Genomic DNA, 16,276 nt, shown 5'->3' with positions numbered 1-16,276 from the left:
ATTTGACGGCTCCAACGCAGTTCCACCTCAGACACAGCCAAAACAGCCGCTATGCATGTGTGCGCTATCGTTGGTTAACGCTTGATCTGATTGAATCTAGGCTTAAATCAAGGACAGACCTCTCTCCATATTTACAACCATTGAATGAATACGTTTTGACCATGACAGTTTACAAGTGGGAACACTGCAATGTGATATGTAATCTACACCTTGATAATGTAAATCCTCATTATTTTGTTTAATGCATAATTATTTCTATGTAGCCTACACATTCTGAACTTCTAACGCGAGTGAGGAGGGTGTGGCTTCTAGTGGGGAGGGTGTGGCTTCTAGTGGGGCGGGTGTTGCTTTATGACAATGATTGGAAGTGCAGCAGCTCACCGATTTGACGGCTCCAACGCAGTTCCACCTCAGACACAGCCAAAACAGCCGCTATGCATGTGTGCGCTATCGTTGGTTAACGCTTGATCTGATTGAATCTAGGCTTAAATCAAGGACAGACCTCTCTCCATATTTACAACCATTGAATGAATACGTTTTGACCATGACAGTTTACAATCCAAGGTAACGCCAAATTATTTAGTCTCCTCAACGTGCTCAAGGGCCAAATAATTCATTATCAGACTCAGCTGAGGTCTAGAACTTAGGGAACTATTTGTACCAAATACAATGCTTTAAGTTGTAGAGATGCTCAGGACTAATGTATTACTGGCCACCCATTCTAAAACTGACTGCAACTCTTTGTTAAGTGTTGCAGTGATTTCATTAACCTTGGTTGCTGACATGTATAATGTTGAATCATCAGCATACATAGACACACATGCTTTACTTAAGACTCGTGGTAGGTCATTTAGTCTGGGTTTCTGTATAGCACTTTGTGACATCTGTTGATGTAAAAAGGGCTTTATAAATACATTTGATTGATTAGTAAAAAAAATGAAAAGAGTAGAGGGCCTCGAGAGCTGCCCTGCGGTACACCACACTTTACATGGTTGACATTAGAGAAGCTTCCATTGAAGAAAACCCTCTGAGTTCTATTAGATAGATAGCTCTGAATCCACGATATGGCAGAGGTTGAAAAGCCATAACACATATGTTTTTTCAATAACAAGACATGGTCAATAATATCAAAGGCTGCACTGAAATCTAACAATACAGCTCCCACAATTGTCTTGTTATACATTTCTTTTTTTTTCTTTCAACCAATCATCAGTCATTTGTGTCAGTGCAGTACCGTACATGCTGTGTGCCCTTCTCTATAAGCATGCTGAAAGTCTGTTGTTAATTTGTTTACAGAGAAATAGCATTGTATTTGGTCAATCACCATTTTTTTTTCTAAGTTTGCTAAGAGTCGGCATCAAGCTGATTGGTCAGCTGTTAGAGCCAGTAAAGGCCGCTTTACCATTCTTGGGTAGCGGAATTACTTTGGTTTCCCTCCAGTTCTGAGGACAATTCTTTTTCTCCAGACAGATTAAATATATGACAAATAGGAGTGGCTATATAGTGTGAATCCATGTTGACTTGAAGTTCAACTGAATCAAGTGAGTGCTTGTCCTTTTTTTCTCCCTTCATTTTGATGCAAGTGACTGTTGGCTTCTTGCACCCTTTCCATTGATGATTCTTGCAAGAGGATATTGTCCTATGTACATGCATGTCCTCTACGGCTAGTCCCTCTCTTCCCAGGTTGGTCTTGTGTTAGGTAGTGTAGTGTCCCAGGTTGGTCTAGTGCTGGGTAGTGTAGTGTCCCAGGTTGGTCTAGTGCTGGGTAGTGTAGTGTCCCAGGTTGGTCTAGTGCTGGGTAGTGTAGTGTCCCAGGTTGGTCTAGTGCTGGGTAGTGTAGTGTCCCAGGTTGGTCTAGTGCTGGGTAGTGTCCCAGGTTGGTCTAGTGCTGGGTAGTGTCCCAGGTTGGTCTAGTGCTGGGTAGTGTAGTGTCCCAGGTTGGTCTAGTGCTGGGTAGTGTAGTGTCCCAGGTTGGTCTAGTACTGGGTAGTGTAGTGTCCCAGGTTGGTCTAGTGCTGGGTAGTGTAGTGTCCCAGGTTGGTCTAGTGCTGAGTAGTGTAGTGTCCCAGGTTGGTCTAGTGCTGGGTAGTGTAGTGTCCCAGGTTGGTCTAGTGCTGGGTAGTGTAGTGTCCCAGGTTGGTCTAGTGCTGGGTAGTGTAGTGTCCCAGGTTGGTCTAGTGCTGGGTAGTGTAGTGTCCCAGGTTGGTCTAGTGCTGGGTAGTGTAGTGTCCCAGGTTGGTCTTGTGTTGTGTTGGGTAGTGTCCCAGGTTGGTGTTGTGTTGGATAGGGTAGTGTAGTGTCCCAGCCTGGTCCTCTACAGCTCGTCCCTCTCCTCTCTCTCACAGTAACATGCTTCCCTCTGGCTGTTCATGAAGGATCTGCAGCCCAGCGTCCACACTGTGTTGTACAGAGCATCTGCTACAGACTCACAGGCTGTGAGGAGGAGAGAGAGAGAGAGGGTTAGGGTTGAGAGAGAGAGAGAGAGGGTTAGGGTTGAGAGAGAGAGAGAGGGTTAGGGTTGAGAGAGAGAGTGAGGTTTGAGAGAGAAGCGAGAGAGCGAGGGATTATGGTTGAGGTGTTAGGTTGGCTTTTTTATGGGTCGAGATTGAGGAGAGAGAGAGAGAGAGATGAGAGAGGGGGTTAGGGCTTGAGGAGGAGGAGAGGAGTTTTTTTTAGTGGGTTTGTAGAGGAGAGAGAGAGGATGAGAGAGGTAGAGAGAGGGGGGTTAGGGTTGAGAGAGAGAGGGTTAGGGTATTGAGCGAGAGAGAGAGGGGTTAGGGTGAGTTTTGAGAGCGAGAGAGAGGAGGGTTTTTCGGGTTGGAGAGAGACGAGAGAGGGGGGGTTAGGGTTGAGCGGACTGAGAGGAGAGAGGGTTAGGTGAGAGAGAGAGAGAGAGGGTTAGGGTTGAGAGAGAGAGAGAGGGTTAGGGTTGAGAGAGAGAGAGAGAGGGTTAGGGTTGAGAGAGAGAGAGAGAGAGAGAGAGAGGGGGTTAGGGTTGAGAGAGAGAGGTTTAGGGTTGAGAGAGAGAGAGAGAGAGAGAGAGAGAGGGGGTTAGGGTTGAGAGAGAGAGGGTTAGGGTTGAGAGAGAGAGAGAGGGGGTTAGGGTTGAGAGAGAGAGAGAGAGAGGGGTTAGGGTTGAGAGAGAGAGGGGTTAGGGTGAGAGGAGAGAGAGAGGTTAGGGTTGAGAGAGAGGAGAGAGAGAGAGAGGTTAGGGTTTGAGAGAGAGAGGCTTAGGGTTGAGAGAGAGAGAGAGGGGGTTAGGGTTGAGAGAGAGAGAGAGAGGGTTAGGGTTGAGAGAGAGAAGAGAGGGTTAGGGTTGAGAGAGAGAGAGAGAGGGTTAGGGTTGAGAGAGAGAGAGAGGGTTAGGGTTGAGAGAGAGAGAGAGGGTTAGGGTTGAGAGAGAGAGAGAGGGGGTTAGGGTGAGAGAGAGAAGAGAGGGTTAGGGTTGAGAGAGAGAGAGAGAGGGGGGTTAGGGTTGAGAGTGAGAGAGAGAGAGAGGGTTAGGGTTGAGAGAGAGAGAGAGGGTTAGGGTTGAGAGAGAGAGAGGGGGTTAGGGTTGAGAGAGAGAAGAGAGGGTTAGGGTTGAGAGAGAGAGAGAGGGGTTAGGGTGAGAGAGAGAGAGAGAGAGGGTTAGGGTTGAGAGAGAGAGGCTTAGGGTTGAGAGAGAGAGAGAGGGGGTTAGGGTTGAGAGAGAGAGAGGGGGTTAGGGTTGAGAGAGAGAGAGGGGGTTAGGGTTGAGAGAGAGAAGAGAGGGTTAGGGTTGAGAGAGAGAGAGAGGCTTAGGGTTGAGAGAGAGAGAGAGAGGGTTAGGGTTGAGAGAGAGAGAGAGAGGGTTAGGGTTGAGAGAGAGAGAGAGAGGGTTAGGGTTGAGAGAGAGAGAGAGAGGGTTAGGGTTGAGAGAGAGAGGGTTAGGGTTGAGAGAGAGAGGGTTAGGGTTGAGAGAGAGAGAGAGAGAGAGAGAGTTAGGGTTGAGAGAGAGAAGAGAGAGCTGAGTTATTCTGCAAAAAAATAACAGCAGTGAAGGAGAAGGGAGAGGACCACATGGGACAGCTAACAGCATTGAAGGAGGAGGGAGAGGACCACACGGGACAGCTAACAGCATTGAAGGAGGAGGGAGAGGACCACACGGGACAGCTAACAGCATTGAAGGAGGAGGGAGAGGACCACATGGGACAGCTAACAGCATTGAAGGAGGAGGGAGAGGAACACATGGGACAGCTAACAGCAGTGAAGGAGGAGGGAGAGGAACACATGGAACAGCTAACAGCAGTGAAGGAGGAGGGAGAGGAACACATGGGACAGCTAACAGCAGTGAAGGAGGAGAGAGAGGAACACATGGGACAGCTAACAGCAGTGAAGGAGGAGAGAGAGAGGAACACATGGCCTGAGGGCCCAGCAGGAAAGTGTGTCCACAGCACTCAAGGGAGTGATTGAAAAGCTTCTTCCACTTTCCCCAATGCACAAGTGGTTATCTCCACTCTGCTACCACAAAAATACTTTCACCCTGCCACCATTACAGTGGGTGAATGCAAGCATTTCACGAGACTGTGCCACAAAACATAATGTCTACCTGGCCCACCACTCCACCCTGGACTTGAGCAGCCTTTACCCTGACTAGAAATTAGTAAGGAAAAAATCTCAAGAGAGAAAAATGGCCACCTATGTCTATATCCCCCAGAATCCCCATACTTTAACGATGACAGCTTCTCCATCCTAGAGGGGGAAATCAATCATTTCCAGGCCCAGGGACATGTACTAGTCTGTGGCAACCTACATGCCAGAACTGGACAAGAACCTGACACCCTCAGCACATGGGGGACAAACACCTGCCTGGAGGTGACAACATTCCCTCCCCCATATGCCCCCCTAGGCACAACTATGACAACATAACCAACAAAAACGGGTCACAACTCCTGCAGCTCTGTTGCACACTGGGTATGTACATAGTCAATGGTGGACTTCGAGGACACTCCCATGGTAGGTACACCTACAGCTCATCTCTTGGCAGTAGTACTGTGGACTACTTTATCACTGAACTCAACCCAGAGTCTCTTAGAGTGTTCACAGTCAGCCCACTGACACCCCTATCAGATCACAGCAAAATCACAGTCTACTTGAACAGAGCAATACTCATTCATGAGGCATCAAATCCTTAGTAACTTGGCAGTAGAAAGCCTAACAGTATATTTGACCTTTCAGCTTCCCTTTCAAATCGAAAAATGTCAAGCAGACAACCGAAAAAAATGAACAACAATGATAAATGGTTTGATGAAGAATACAAAAAACCAAAGAAAGAAATTGAGAAACCTGTCCAACCAACAACATAGAGACCCAGAAAACCTGAGTCTACGCCTTCACTATGGTGAATCACTAAAACAATACAGAAATACACTACGGAAAAAGAAGGAACAGCACATCAGAAATCAGCTCAATGTAATTGAAGAATCCATAGAATCAAACCACTTCTGGGAAAATATGAAAACACTAAACCAACAACAACATGAAGAATTATCTATCCAAAATGGAGATGTATGGATAAACCACTTCTCCAATCTATTTGGCTCTATAACAAAGAACAAACAGTAAAAGCATATACATGATCAAAAATACATCTTAGAATCAACTATTAAGGGATAGGCCCATTTTTTCTCCACTTCCTGTCTGAATGACGTGCCCAAAGTAAACTGCCTGTTGCTCAGGCCCTGAAGCCAGGATATGCATATAATTGGCACCATTGGAAAGAAAACACTTTGAAGTTTGTGGAAAGGAAATGTTAAAATAATGTAGGAGAATATAACACAATATATAGGGTAGGAGAAAATCCAAAGAAAAACCAACCAGAATAATTTTTTGAGACACCATCCTCTTAGAAATGCAAGAGATAGGTCATATTGAAAATCAGCTCCCTGGATGTAATTCCTATGGCTTCCACAGGGTGTCAGTAGTCTATGTTCCAGGTTTCAGGCTTGTAACTTCAAAAACGAATAACAAATATCAGTTTTAGTAGAAGGACACAGTCTTGGAAATTCGTGTGTGCTCCATGAAGACATTACGTACCTGCTAAAATTGGTTTCCTATTGAACATACTTCTTTCTGATAGAAATATTATAGTTTGATTATATTTTAGGGTATCTGAGGAGTAAATAGAAATGTATTTTGACTTGTTGAAACAAAGTTTAGGGGTAGATTTTTGGATTACTTTCTCTGCAAGTTGAACGAGTGGATTACTCAAATCGATGGCGCCAACAAAACAGACTTTTTTGGGATATTAAGAAGGATTTTATCTAACAAAATGACACTACATGTTATAGCTGGAACCCTTTGGATGAAAAATCAGAGGAACATTTTTAAAAAGTAAGTGAATATTTAATCATTATATATGAATGTATGTGCCGGTGGAAAAACATTTTGATGTGGGGCACCTCCTCAAACAATCGCATGGCATGTTTTTGCTGTAATAGCTACGGTAAATCAGACAGTGCAGTTAAATTAACAAGAATTTAAGCTTTCAGCCGATATAAGACACTTATATGAACCTAAATGTTTAAAATCCATAATGTTTATGATTATTTATTTGAATTGCACGCCCTCCAGTTTCACCGGAAGTCGTCCCGCTAGCAGGACACCGATCCTTAAGAAGTTTTTTTAAAGACTACCAGAACCCACTGGATTCTCCAATTACATTGAATGAACTACAGGACAAAATACAAACCCTCCAACCCAAAAAGGCCTGTGGTGTTGATGGTATCCTACATGAAATGATCCAATATACAGACAACAAATTCCAATTGGCTATAATAAAACTCTTTAACATCATCCTCAGCTCTGAATGATAAACCCAATCCACAAAAATGGAATTTGACCCCAATAACTACCGTGGAATATGTGTCAACAGCAATGTTGGGGAGAATCCCAACGGCTCACAGGCCAGCAGAAAGAGAGACAGAGATACAGAGCTGTCATCAAGGCAAAGGGTGGCTACTTTGAAGAATCTAAAATATATTTTTTGGTTATGTCACGCCCTGACCTAAGAGAGCTGTTTTTTCTCTGTTTAGTTAGGTCAGGGTGGGATATGGGGTGGGCATTCTATGTGTTGTGTTTCTATGTTTTGGCCATGTATGGTTTCCAATCAGAGGCAGCTGTCTATCGTTGTCTCTGATTGGGAGCCATACTTAAGCAGCCTTTTCCCACTGGGTTTGTATGGGTTGTTTTCTGTTTCGTGTATGTCACCTGACAGAACTGTTGGCTGTCGTTTTGTTTCTTCGTCAAAGTGTTTCGTTTTCATTAAATATAATCATGAGCACTCAACACGCTGCGCCTTGGTCCCATCTATACGACGCACGTTACAGGTTACTACATGATTCCATTTGTGTTATTTCATAGTTTTAATATCTTCACTATTATTCTACAATGTAGAAAATAGTACAATTAAAGAAAAACCTTTGAATGAGTAGGTGTGAGTAGTGTGTCCAAACGTTTGACTGGTACTGTATGTATTTAGGAAATATTAAAATACACATGACTTGTGGACAGGGTCACTTTAGGAAGTAAACATACATTCCAATTAAATGTCAGTGTACTTTCTGTATTAACTGAATTAAACTGGAATTAACATCGACCAGGGTGTCTCAGTGAAATTATGTTATACTGTCCTAGTTAGCTACAAAGAGGACAGTAAAGGGAAGAGTGGAGGACAGTTATACTGTCCTAGTTAGCTACAAAGAGGACAGTAAAGGGAAGAGTGGAGGACAGTTATACTGTCCTAGTTAGCTACAAAGAGGACAGTAAAGGGGAGAGTGGAGTCTGAGCCTACTCCTGTGGTCTCACCTTACAATATTTTTTATGCTTCATTACAAGACATTATAAAGGTTCATACATGCTTATAACAAGTCAAAAAAGCATAACACCTGTGCAGTGCTTAATTTGTAAATCGGGAGGTGCCAGAACAAAAAGTGAGCGCAAGAGGGGGGTGACCTGGGGAGCTCTGAGATACCAGAACGCATGAAAAATACAAATCCCCTTTATAATAAAGCATTGCATGCATTATCATCGCATTTGCGGAGTGGCATAGAGCAGTAGAGTAGAGGCACTTACACATGGGGAACATTTTATTAGCCTAGGGTCCGGGAAAAATGTGGCATTTTTATAAACGCATTTCATGCAATTCTACATAATTTTGCATGACTGGAGGCTTTGGTAGAATAAAATAAAAAAAAATACAGTACAAATGATCAAAATGACAGGCTACTATGACAAACTGAGAATCTGAGATCCATAAAAACCACCTTGTCTTGATCCATCAATAGCCTACCTAGTCCAGGTGGAGACACATATTGTTTACGGTATATGAGGAGGAAATTATAGTCCTAAAAAATAATTATCCGCAGCTCAATAATCGCCGGTGAGTTCGTGCCAAACTCCTATATCTCACTCTTGTTTTACTTTGTCTAACAATATTTGGGGAAGTTGATGAAATATGTTGTTAGCCTATAGCAGACAGATTAGACTTCTCTTCTCTTTTCACCAGAAGCCATTTGGTTTTCAACCTGTGTTTTAACAGCAATTGTATTTGAAATATTACGAAAAGCCTGTTTTGTCTTCATACTGTTCATTGACAGATTTGCCGCACGTTCCCGACCGTAGACTATGCCTTGTTATTGCCTTCTAAGTCCCGTGTGGCTCAGTTGGTAGAGCATGGTGTTTGCAACGCCAGGGTTGTGGGTTCGATTCCCACGGGGGACCAGTACGGAGAAAAATGTAGGAAATGTATGCATTCATTACTGTAAGTCACTCTGGATAAGAGCGTCTGCTAAATGACTAAAATGTTATTGGGCTACACACAATCCACAGCTAGGCTTTTTTTTGTTGTTTGTTGAGAAGCTGTGGTAAGATCCGGCTCAAATTAAGCACTGCACCTACGTTAAAGTGTAACAGAGTATAATTCAGTAGCTATCTCACCTTTGACCTTTGACACAAGCCCCAGGCTCTTCTTCAGGTCAGAGCAAATAGCGTGGAGACACGAGCGGTACTTGGAATCACAGAGGTTTTTGTTGGAGCCACAGGTGTCATAGCAACTGTCCAGCTGGTTACAGCACTGAGTCATGGCTGGGATGCCCATGTCAAACTGTTGGGATAATAATAATAATACAGAAAGATATATAGGTTATAGGATAATATAACATTAGGATTTATATACACTCTTACAACAACAAAAAAGGTGCTTTATAGAACCTTAAAGACTTCAGCTGTCCCAATAGGAGAACCCTTTGAAAAACACTATTTGGTTCCAGGTAGAACCCTTTTGGTTCCAGGTAGAACCATTTTGCTTCCAGGTAGAACCCTTTTGGTTCCAGATGGAACATTTTTGGTTCCAGGTAGAACCCGTTTGGGTTCCATGTAGAACCCTTCCCACAGAGGGGTCTATATAAGGGCCCTATAAGTATAGTATGTATTGTATGAGAAAACAGTCTGCAGTTTAGGTATCGGGTATTAGTACAGTATCATATGCTGTCTACAGTTAGTGATAGTTAAAACATACACTATCTGGTACCTGGAATCCTAGGAGGTCAGAGCTGCAACCATTGGGCTCTGGGGTCACATAACCAATGCGATGCACAGGTGTCTTACCTGAGAAGGAAAGGTGAACAACTCGAATTCAGACCCATTTACAGTTATTTATGTAGCTCCACCTATTGATCAATAGCTTGTTATCAATCAGCACAAATTGAACATTCAACACCCTATTGACAAAAACCGAAACTGAAAAAAAGATGATATCTAGAACCTAACATGGTTTTTCTGCCCTTTGAAGAACCCTTTATGGTTCCAGGTAGAACCCCTCCGGGTTCCATGTAGAACCCTTCCACAGAGGGTTCTACTGCACATGGAACTCAAAAGGGTTCTCCTATTTGGGCAGGGCCTTTCCACCTACATAAAGAACATGACAGGGAACTCACCTATATAAAACATCACAGGGAACTCATCTATATATAAAACATCACAGGGAACTCACCTATATATAAAACATCACAGGGAACTCACCTATATATAAAACATGACAGGGAACTCACCTATATATAAAACATGACAGGGAACTCACCTATATATAAAACATGACATGGAACTCACCTATATATAAAACATGACAGGGAACTCACCTATATAAAACATCACAGGGAACTCACCTATATATAAAACATGACAGGGAACTCACCTATATATAAAACATGACATGGAACTCACCTATATATAAACATGACAGGGAACTCACCTATATATAAAACATGACAGGGAACTCACCTATATATAAAACATGACAGGGAACTCACCTATATATAAAACATCACAGGGAACTCACCTATATATGAAACATCACAGGGAACTCACCTATATATAAAACATGACAGGGAACTCACCTATATAAAACATGACAGGGAACTCACCTATATATAAAACATGACAGGGAACTCACCTATATATAAAACATGACAGGGAACTCACCTATATAAAGGAACATGACAGGGAACTCACCTATATATAAAACATGACGGGGAACTCACCTATATAAAGGAACATGACAGGGAACTCACCTATATAAAACATGACAGGGAACTCACCTATATATAAAACATGACAGGGAACTCACCTATATATAAAACATGACAGGGAACTCACCTATATATAAAACATGACAGGGAACTCACCTATATATAAAACATGACAGGGAACTCACCTATATATAAAACATCACAGGGAACTCACCTATATATAAAACATGACAGGGAACTCACCTATATATAAAACATGACAGGGAACTCACCTATATATAAAACATGACAGGGAACTCACCTATATATAAAACATGACAGGGAACTCACCTATATATAAAACATGACAGGGAACTCACCTATATATAAAACATGACAAGGAACTCACCTATATATAAAACATCACAGGGAACTCACCTATATATAAAACATGACAGGGAACTCACCTATATATAAAACATGACAGGGAACTCACCTATATAAAACATGACAGGGAACTCACCTATATATAAAACATGACAGGGAACTCACCTATATATAAAACATGACAGGGAACTCACCTATATATAAAACATGACAGGGAACTCGGAGTGGCTCCTGTATAGATCCATGAGTTTTTGCTGTTCCAGTGTCCATGCAATCATATGACACTACTGTACTAAGTATGGAGCAATATACTGGGCTAGTGTGGATACTGGAATGTAGCATGGTCGTGGTGTCATTATATACTAGCACATACTTAGAATGAAGTAATGTGTTGGGATTCATTCACTGTGGTATGCTAGTGTGGATATGTCTTCACTGTGGTATGCTAGTGTGGATATACCTTCACTGTGGTATGCTAGTGTGGATATGTCTTCACTGTGGTATGCTAGTGTGGATATGTCTTCACTGTGGTATGCTAGTGTGGATATACCTTCACTGTGGTATGCTAGTGTGGATATGTCTTCACTGTGGTATGCTAGTGTGGATATACCTTCACTGTGGTATGCTAGTGTGGATATACCTTCACTGTGGTATGCTAGTGTGGATATGTCTTCACTGTGGTATGCTAGTGTGGATATACCTTCACTGTGGTATGCTAGTGTGGATATGTTTTCACTGTGGTATGCAGTGTGGATATGTATTCACTGTGGTATGCTAGTGTGGATATACCTTCACTGTGGTATGCTAGTGTGGATATACCTTCACTGTGGTATGCTAGTGTGGATATACCTTCACTGTGGTATGCTAGTGTGGATATTACCTTCACTGTGGTATGCTAGTGTGGATATACATTCACTACGGTATGCTAGTGTGGATATACCTTCACTGTGGTATGCTAGTGTGGATATACATTCACTGTGGTATGCTAGTGTGGATATACATTCACTGTGGTATGTTAGTGTGGATATACCTTCACTGTGGTATGCTAGTGTGGATATACCTTCACTGTGGTATGCTAGTGTGGATATACCTTCACTGTGGTATGCTAGTGTGGATATGTCTTCACTGTGGTATGCTAGTGTGGATATACCTTCACTGTGGTATGCTAGTGTGGATATACCTTCACTGTGGTATGCTAGTGTGGATATTACCTTCACTGTGGTATGCTAGTGTGGATATACATTCACTACGGTATGCTAGTGTGGATATACCTTCACTGTGGTATGCTAGTGTGGATATACATTCACTGTGGTATGCTAGTGTGGATATACATTCACTGTGGTATGTTAGTGTGGATATACCTTCACTGTGGTATGCTAGTGTGGATATACCTTCACTGTGGTATGCTAGTGTGGATATACCTTCACTGTGGTATGCTAGTGTGGATATGTCTTCACTGTGGTATGCTAGTGTGGATATTGGAATGTACCCTGTAAGCCATACTGTAATAACTATGGTCTATTTGTACTGTATCTCAGGTTGATCTATGTCACTGAGAATATATAATGTTATGTTAACACTGACCTCAGTTGTAATTAACCTGGTTCAGTTTATCAACCAGCTAATTATTAGAATCAGGTGTGCTAGATTAGCGTTGGAGTTAAAACCTACAGGAGGGTATCTCCCCGGGAACAGGGTTGGAGTTAAAATCTACAGGAGGGTATCTCTCCAGGAACAGGGTTGGAGTTAAAACCTACAGGACGGTATCTATCCAGGAACAGGGTTGGAGTTAAAACCTACAGGACAGTAACTCTCCAGGAACAGGGTTGGAGTTAAAACCTACAGGACGGTATCTCTCCAGGAACAGGGTTGGAGTTAAAACCTACAGGACGGTAACTCTCCGGGAACAGGGTTGGTGTTAAAACCTACAGGACGGTAACTCTCCGGGAACAGGGTTGGAGAGCCCTGGCCTAAACCAAACCGATGGTGTTTGTGTAAGATCCTAAATGGGTACATTGTGATCTGTTCTTCAACAAATCAAGTTGGCCTCTCTACAAGGATAACACTCAGTATCTAGGTTCTGTTCCATCCAGGATAACACTCAGTATCTAGGTTCTGTTCCATCCAGGATAACACTCAGTATCTAGGTTTTGTTCCATTCCTTATAACACTCAGTATCTAGGTGCTGTTCCATCCAGGATAACACTCAGTATCTAGGTTCTGTTCCATCCAGGATAACACTCAGTATCTAGGTTCTGTTCCATTCCTTATAACACTCAGTATCTAGGTTCTGTTCCATCCAGGATAACACTCAGTATCTAGGTTCTGTTCCATCCAGGATAACACTCAGTATCTAGGTTCTGTTCCATTCCTTATAACACTCAGTATCTAGGTTCTGTTCCATCCAGGATAACACTCAGTATCTAGGTTCTGTTCCATCCAGGATAACACTCAGTATCTAGGTTCTGTTCCATCCAGGATAACACTCAGTATCTAGGTTCTGTTCCATTCCTTATAACACTCAGTATCTAGGTTCTGTTCCATCCAGGATAACACTCAGTATCTAGGTTCTGTTCCATCCAGGATAACACTCAGTATCTAGGTTCTGTTCCATCCAGGATAACACTCAGTATCTAGGTTCTGTTCCATCCAGGATAACACTCAGTATCTAGGTTCTGTTCCATTCCAGGATAACACTCAGTATCTAGGTTCTGTTCCATTCCTTATAACACTCAGTATCTAGGTTATGTTCCATCCAGGATAACACTCAGTATCTAGGTTCTGTTCCATCCAGGATAACACTCAGTATCTAGGTTCTGTTCCATCCAGGATAACACTCAGTATCTAGGTTATGTTCCATTCCTTATAACACTCATTATCTAGGTTCTGTTCCATCCAGGATAACACTCAGTATCTTGGTTCTGTTACATCCAGGATAACACTCAGTATCTAGGTTCTGTTCCATCCAGGATAACACTCAGTATCTAGGTTCTGTTCCATCCAGGATAACACTCAGTATCTAGGTTCTGTTCCATTCCTTATAACACTCAGTATCTAGGTTCTGTTCCATCCAGATTAACACTCAGTATCTAGGTTCTGTTCCATCCAGGATAACACTCAGTATCTAGGTTCTGTTCCATTCAGAGCTCGATTCAATCCGCATCGTGAAAGTTCAGTGCTATAGCTGCATTTCAGTATAATGTTGTCGCTTTCGCGGACACTGCATTTACGGTAAAGGCTGGATATGTCGGCTCAATCGGAAATTACCTTTAAATTTAGAATGCGCTATTGCCCTGAACTTCCGCAAATACGGATTGAATCGAGCCCTAGGTGTCTATAGCCAGGCTTGACATGGCAACACCATGGAGTAATACTGAGATGTTACTGTAATGATAGACACACACAACCCCTGTCTCATCCTTACCGTATTTGCATTTGTACTGACACAATCCATTGCGTCCCCCCATCAATTCTACCAGGGAGTCAAAGTATCCATTGGCTGCCTGGAGGCTCTCTCTGATGGAAACCAAGCCCCAGTCAGAGTCCTCTTCCTGGGCTTCGACGACAGGTACCAAAGGGCTGGCTGGATCCTCCGCTGGAGCTTCTGCTTCTGCCTCCTCTTCAATGGGCTCCATCGCTTTTTCAAGGGCCTCCTGGTCAGCCAAATCTTTCAAGATGGCGTCCTGAATCTCGGTCTCTTTAGCGAGGTCTTCCTCCTCCACCTGGGCAGACAACTCTTTAATCACGGCTTCTGTTATCAGGGCCTCCAGATCCATGTAAGCCGTGTCTTCCACCAGTGGCATGTCCGCCATGAGGGCCTCTGTGTCTGGGACTTCATCTGCCATGACAGGGGCGTCTACTAGCGGAGCATCAGCAACAGGGGAGTCCACAACTGGTTCCTTGGCTACAAATGCCCCAGCTACAACGATATCTGCAACAGGCTTGTCGGCTACCAGGTCTTCGGCCACTGGGGTGTCTTCTACAGGTTCCTCCACTGCAGGTGTATCATCAACAACCAGGCTATCTGCCACCTCGGTATCACCCTCCACCTGGATATCTACAGCAGCAGGCGTATCGTCAACAACTAGGCTATCTGCCACTACGGCATCACCCTCCGCCTGGATATCTACAGCAGCAGGCGTATCGTCAACAACCAGGCTATCTGCCACTACGGTATCAGCCTCCACCTGGATATCTACAGCAGCAGGCGTTTCATCAACAACCAGGCTATCTGCCACCACGGTATCGCCCTCCACGCGGATATCTACAGCAGCAGGCGTATCGTCAACAACCAGGCTATCTGCCACCACGGCATCACCCTCCACCTGGATATCTAAAGCAGCAGGCGTATCATCAACAACCAGGCTATCTGCCACCACGGTATCACCCTCCACCTGGATATCTACAGCAGCAGGCGTATCATCAACAACCAGGCTATCTGCCACTACGGTATCAGCCTCGACCCGGTTATCTACAGCAGCAGGCGTATCATCAACAACCAGGCTATCTGCCACCACGGTATCACCCTCCACCTGGATATCTACAGCAGCAGGCGTATCATCAACAACCAGGCTATCTGCCACCACGGTATCAGCCTCGACCCGGATATCTACAGCAGCAGCAAAGACCTCGGTATCAGCAGCAGCAGCAGCAATGGTGTCATCCTTGAACATGGTTTCTGCTTCTGGGACTTCCTCTTCAGGAGTGATGTTCCTGACCAGAGAAGCAGACATTCCCCAGGAGAGGCAGAGAGAGAGCAGGAGGAAGGCTGAGGTGCGAGGCAGCATGGTGGCAAGATAGACAGAGAGAAAGTCACAGCACAGGGGGGGGGGGTCTAGACGGGGTCTAGACGGGGTATAGACGGGTAGGTCTAAGAGGAAGACATCCACATTTGGTTCCAGGCCAGGCAGACGGAGTCAGAAGCAGAAGGGGGGGGATGTTGGTAGGCAGAGAAAGACGACCACACTCCACTGGAGGTCTGGGACAGCTGGACAGGAGAGGACCAGGTTGCCTGTTGTTGGCAAGGTGTGAGAACGAGAGGCACTGAATAGACTCAGAGTACTGACTGAGGCTGTGTAAGACACAGAGAGGACTTTGGGACTTTGGCTGCTGACTAGGCCAGGGAGACAGCGAGGCACGGAGTATCGACACCGGGTTCAAAGGTCTATTGATAAGGAAAGGCCTGCCTGGACAGACTGTAGTGGGCTGGAATAGTGGGCTGTCCTGCATGACTGCATAGCCTAGATACCATGGTTTTTCCAGGTCTTTCTATTCTTTATCTATAGTATATTTTTGCCCAGCAAGTTTGGGATGTGCATATCAGCTTTTTGTTGTTGTTGCTAATCGTGTTATTTCCCAGTTGA

At 43.9% G+C, this 16,276-nt stretch overlaps 1 protein-coding gene and 1 long non-coding RNA gene across 4 annotated transcripts; one reads left to right on the top strand and one right to left on the bottom strand.

The window, feature by feature from the left end:
• Positions 1-1,592: 1,592 nt before the first annotated feature.
• On the top strand, positions 1,593-2,255 carry LOC115201746 (uncharacterized). The gene is made up of 3 exons (XR_003879804.1): positions 1,593-1,848; positions 1,905-1,970; positions 2,235-2,255. It is a non-coding gene; the product is annotated as an uncharacterized LOC115201746 (long non-coding RNA).
• Positions 1,930-16,029, bottom strand: LOC115201745 (fibrous sheath CABYR-binding protein). Of its 3 annotated transcripts, none has more exons than XM_029765613.1 (4): positions 14,338-16,027; positions 9,539-9,627; positions 8,959-9,124; positions 1,930-2,433 (listed from the first exon to the last, which is right to left on the bottom strand). In XM_029765613.1, exons 1-4 carry the CDS (start codon positions 15,698-15,700, stop codon positions 2,315-2,317), a joined length of 1,737 nt encoding a protein of 578 aa, XP_029621473.1. In that variant the 5' UTR covers positions 15,701-16,027; the 3' UTR covers positions 1,930-2,314. The 3 variants fall into 3 exon arrangements, with proteins under 3 accessions (XP_029621473.1, XP_029621474.1, XP_029621475.1); XM_029765614.1 differs by having other exon boundaries at positions 9,551-9,627; XM_029765615.1 differs by having other exon boundaries at positions 2,341-2,439; positions 8,958-9,124; positions 14,338-16,029.
• Positions 16,030-16,276: the final 247 nt, after the last annotated feature.

The sequence above is a fragment of the Salmo trutta genome, chromosome 10 (genome assembly GCF_901001165.1).
Source record: "Salmo trutta chromosome 10, fSalTru1.1, whole genome shotgun sequence".
In the NCBI taxonomy this organism is placed as follows: domain Eukaryota; kingdom Metazoa; phylum Chordata; class Actinopteri; order Salmoniformes; family Salmonidae; genus Salmo; species Salmo trutta.
Note: the sequence above shows the minus strand (reverse complement) of the source record. Positions and strands in the feature narration are given on the sequence as shown.

Bases quoted from the DNA above. Each gene is read 5' to 3' on its own strand.
- LOC115201745 (XM_029765613.1), bottom strand. From the start codon at position 15,700: ATGCTGCCTCGCACCTCAGCCTTCCTCCTGCTCTCTCTCTGCCTCTCC. The intron at 9,125-9,538 runs GTATGTTTTAAC...TTATCCCAACAG, and splicing joins GATTCCAGGTACCAGATAGT to TTTGACATGGGCATCCCAGC. The intron at 2,434-8,958 runs GTGAGATAGCTA...TCCTCCTCACAG, and splicing joins GCTTGTGTCAAAGGTCAAAG to CCTGTGAGTCTGTAGCAGAT.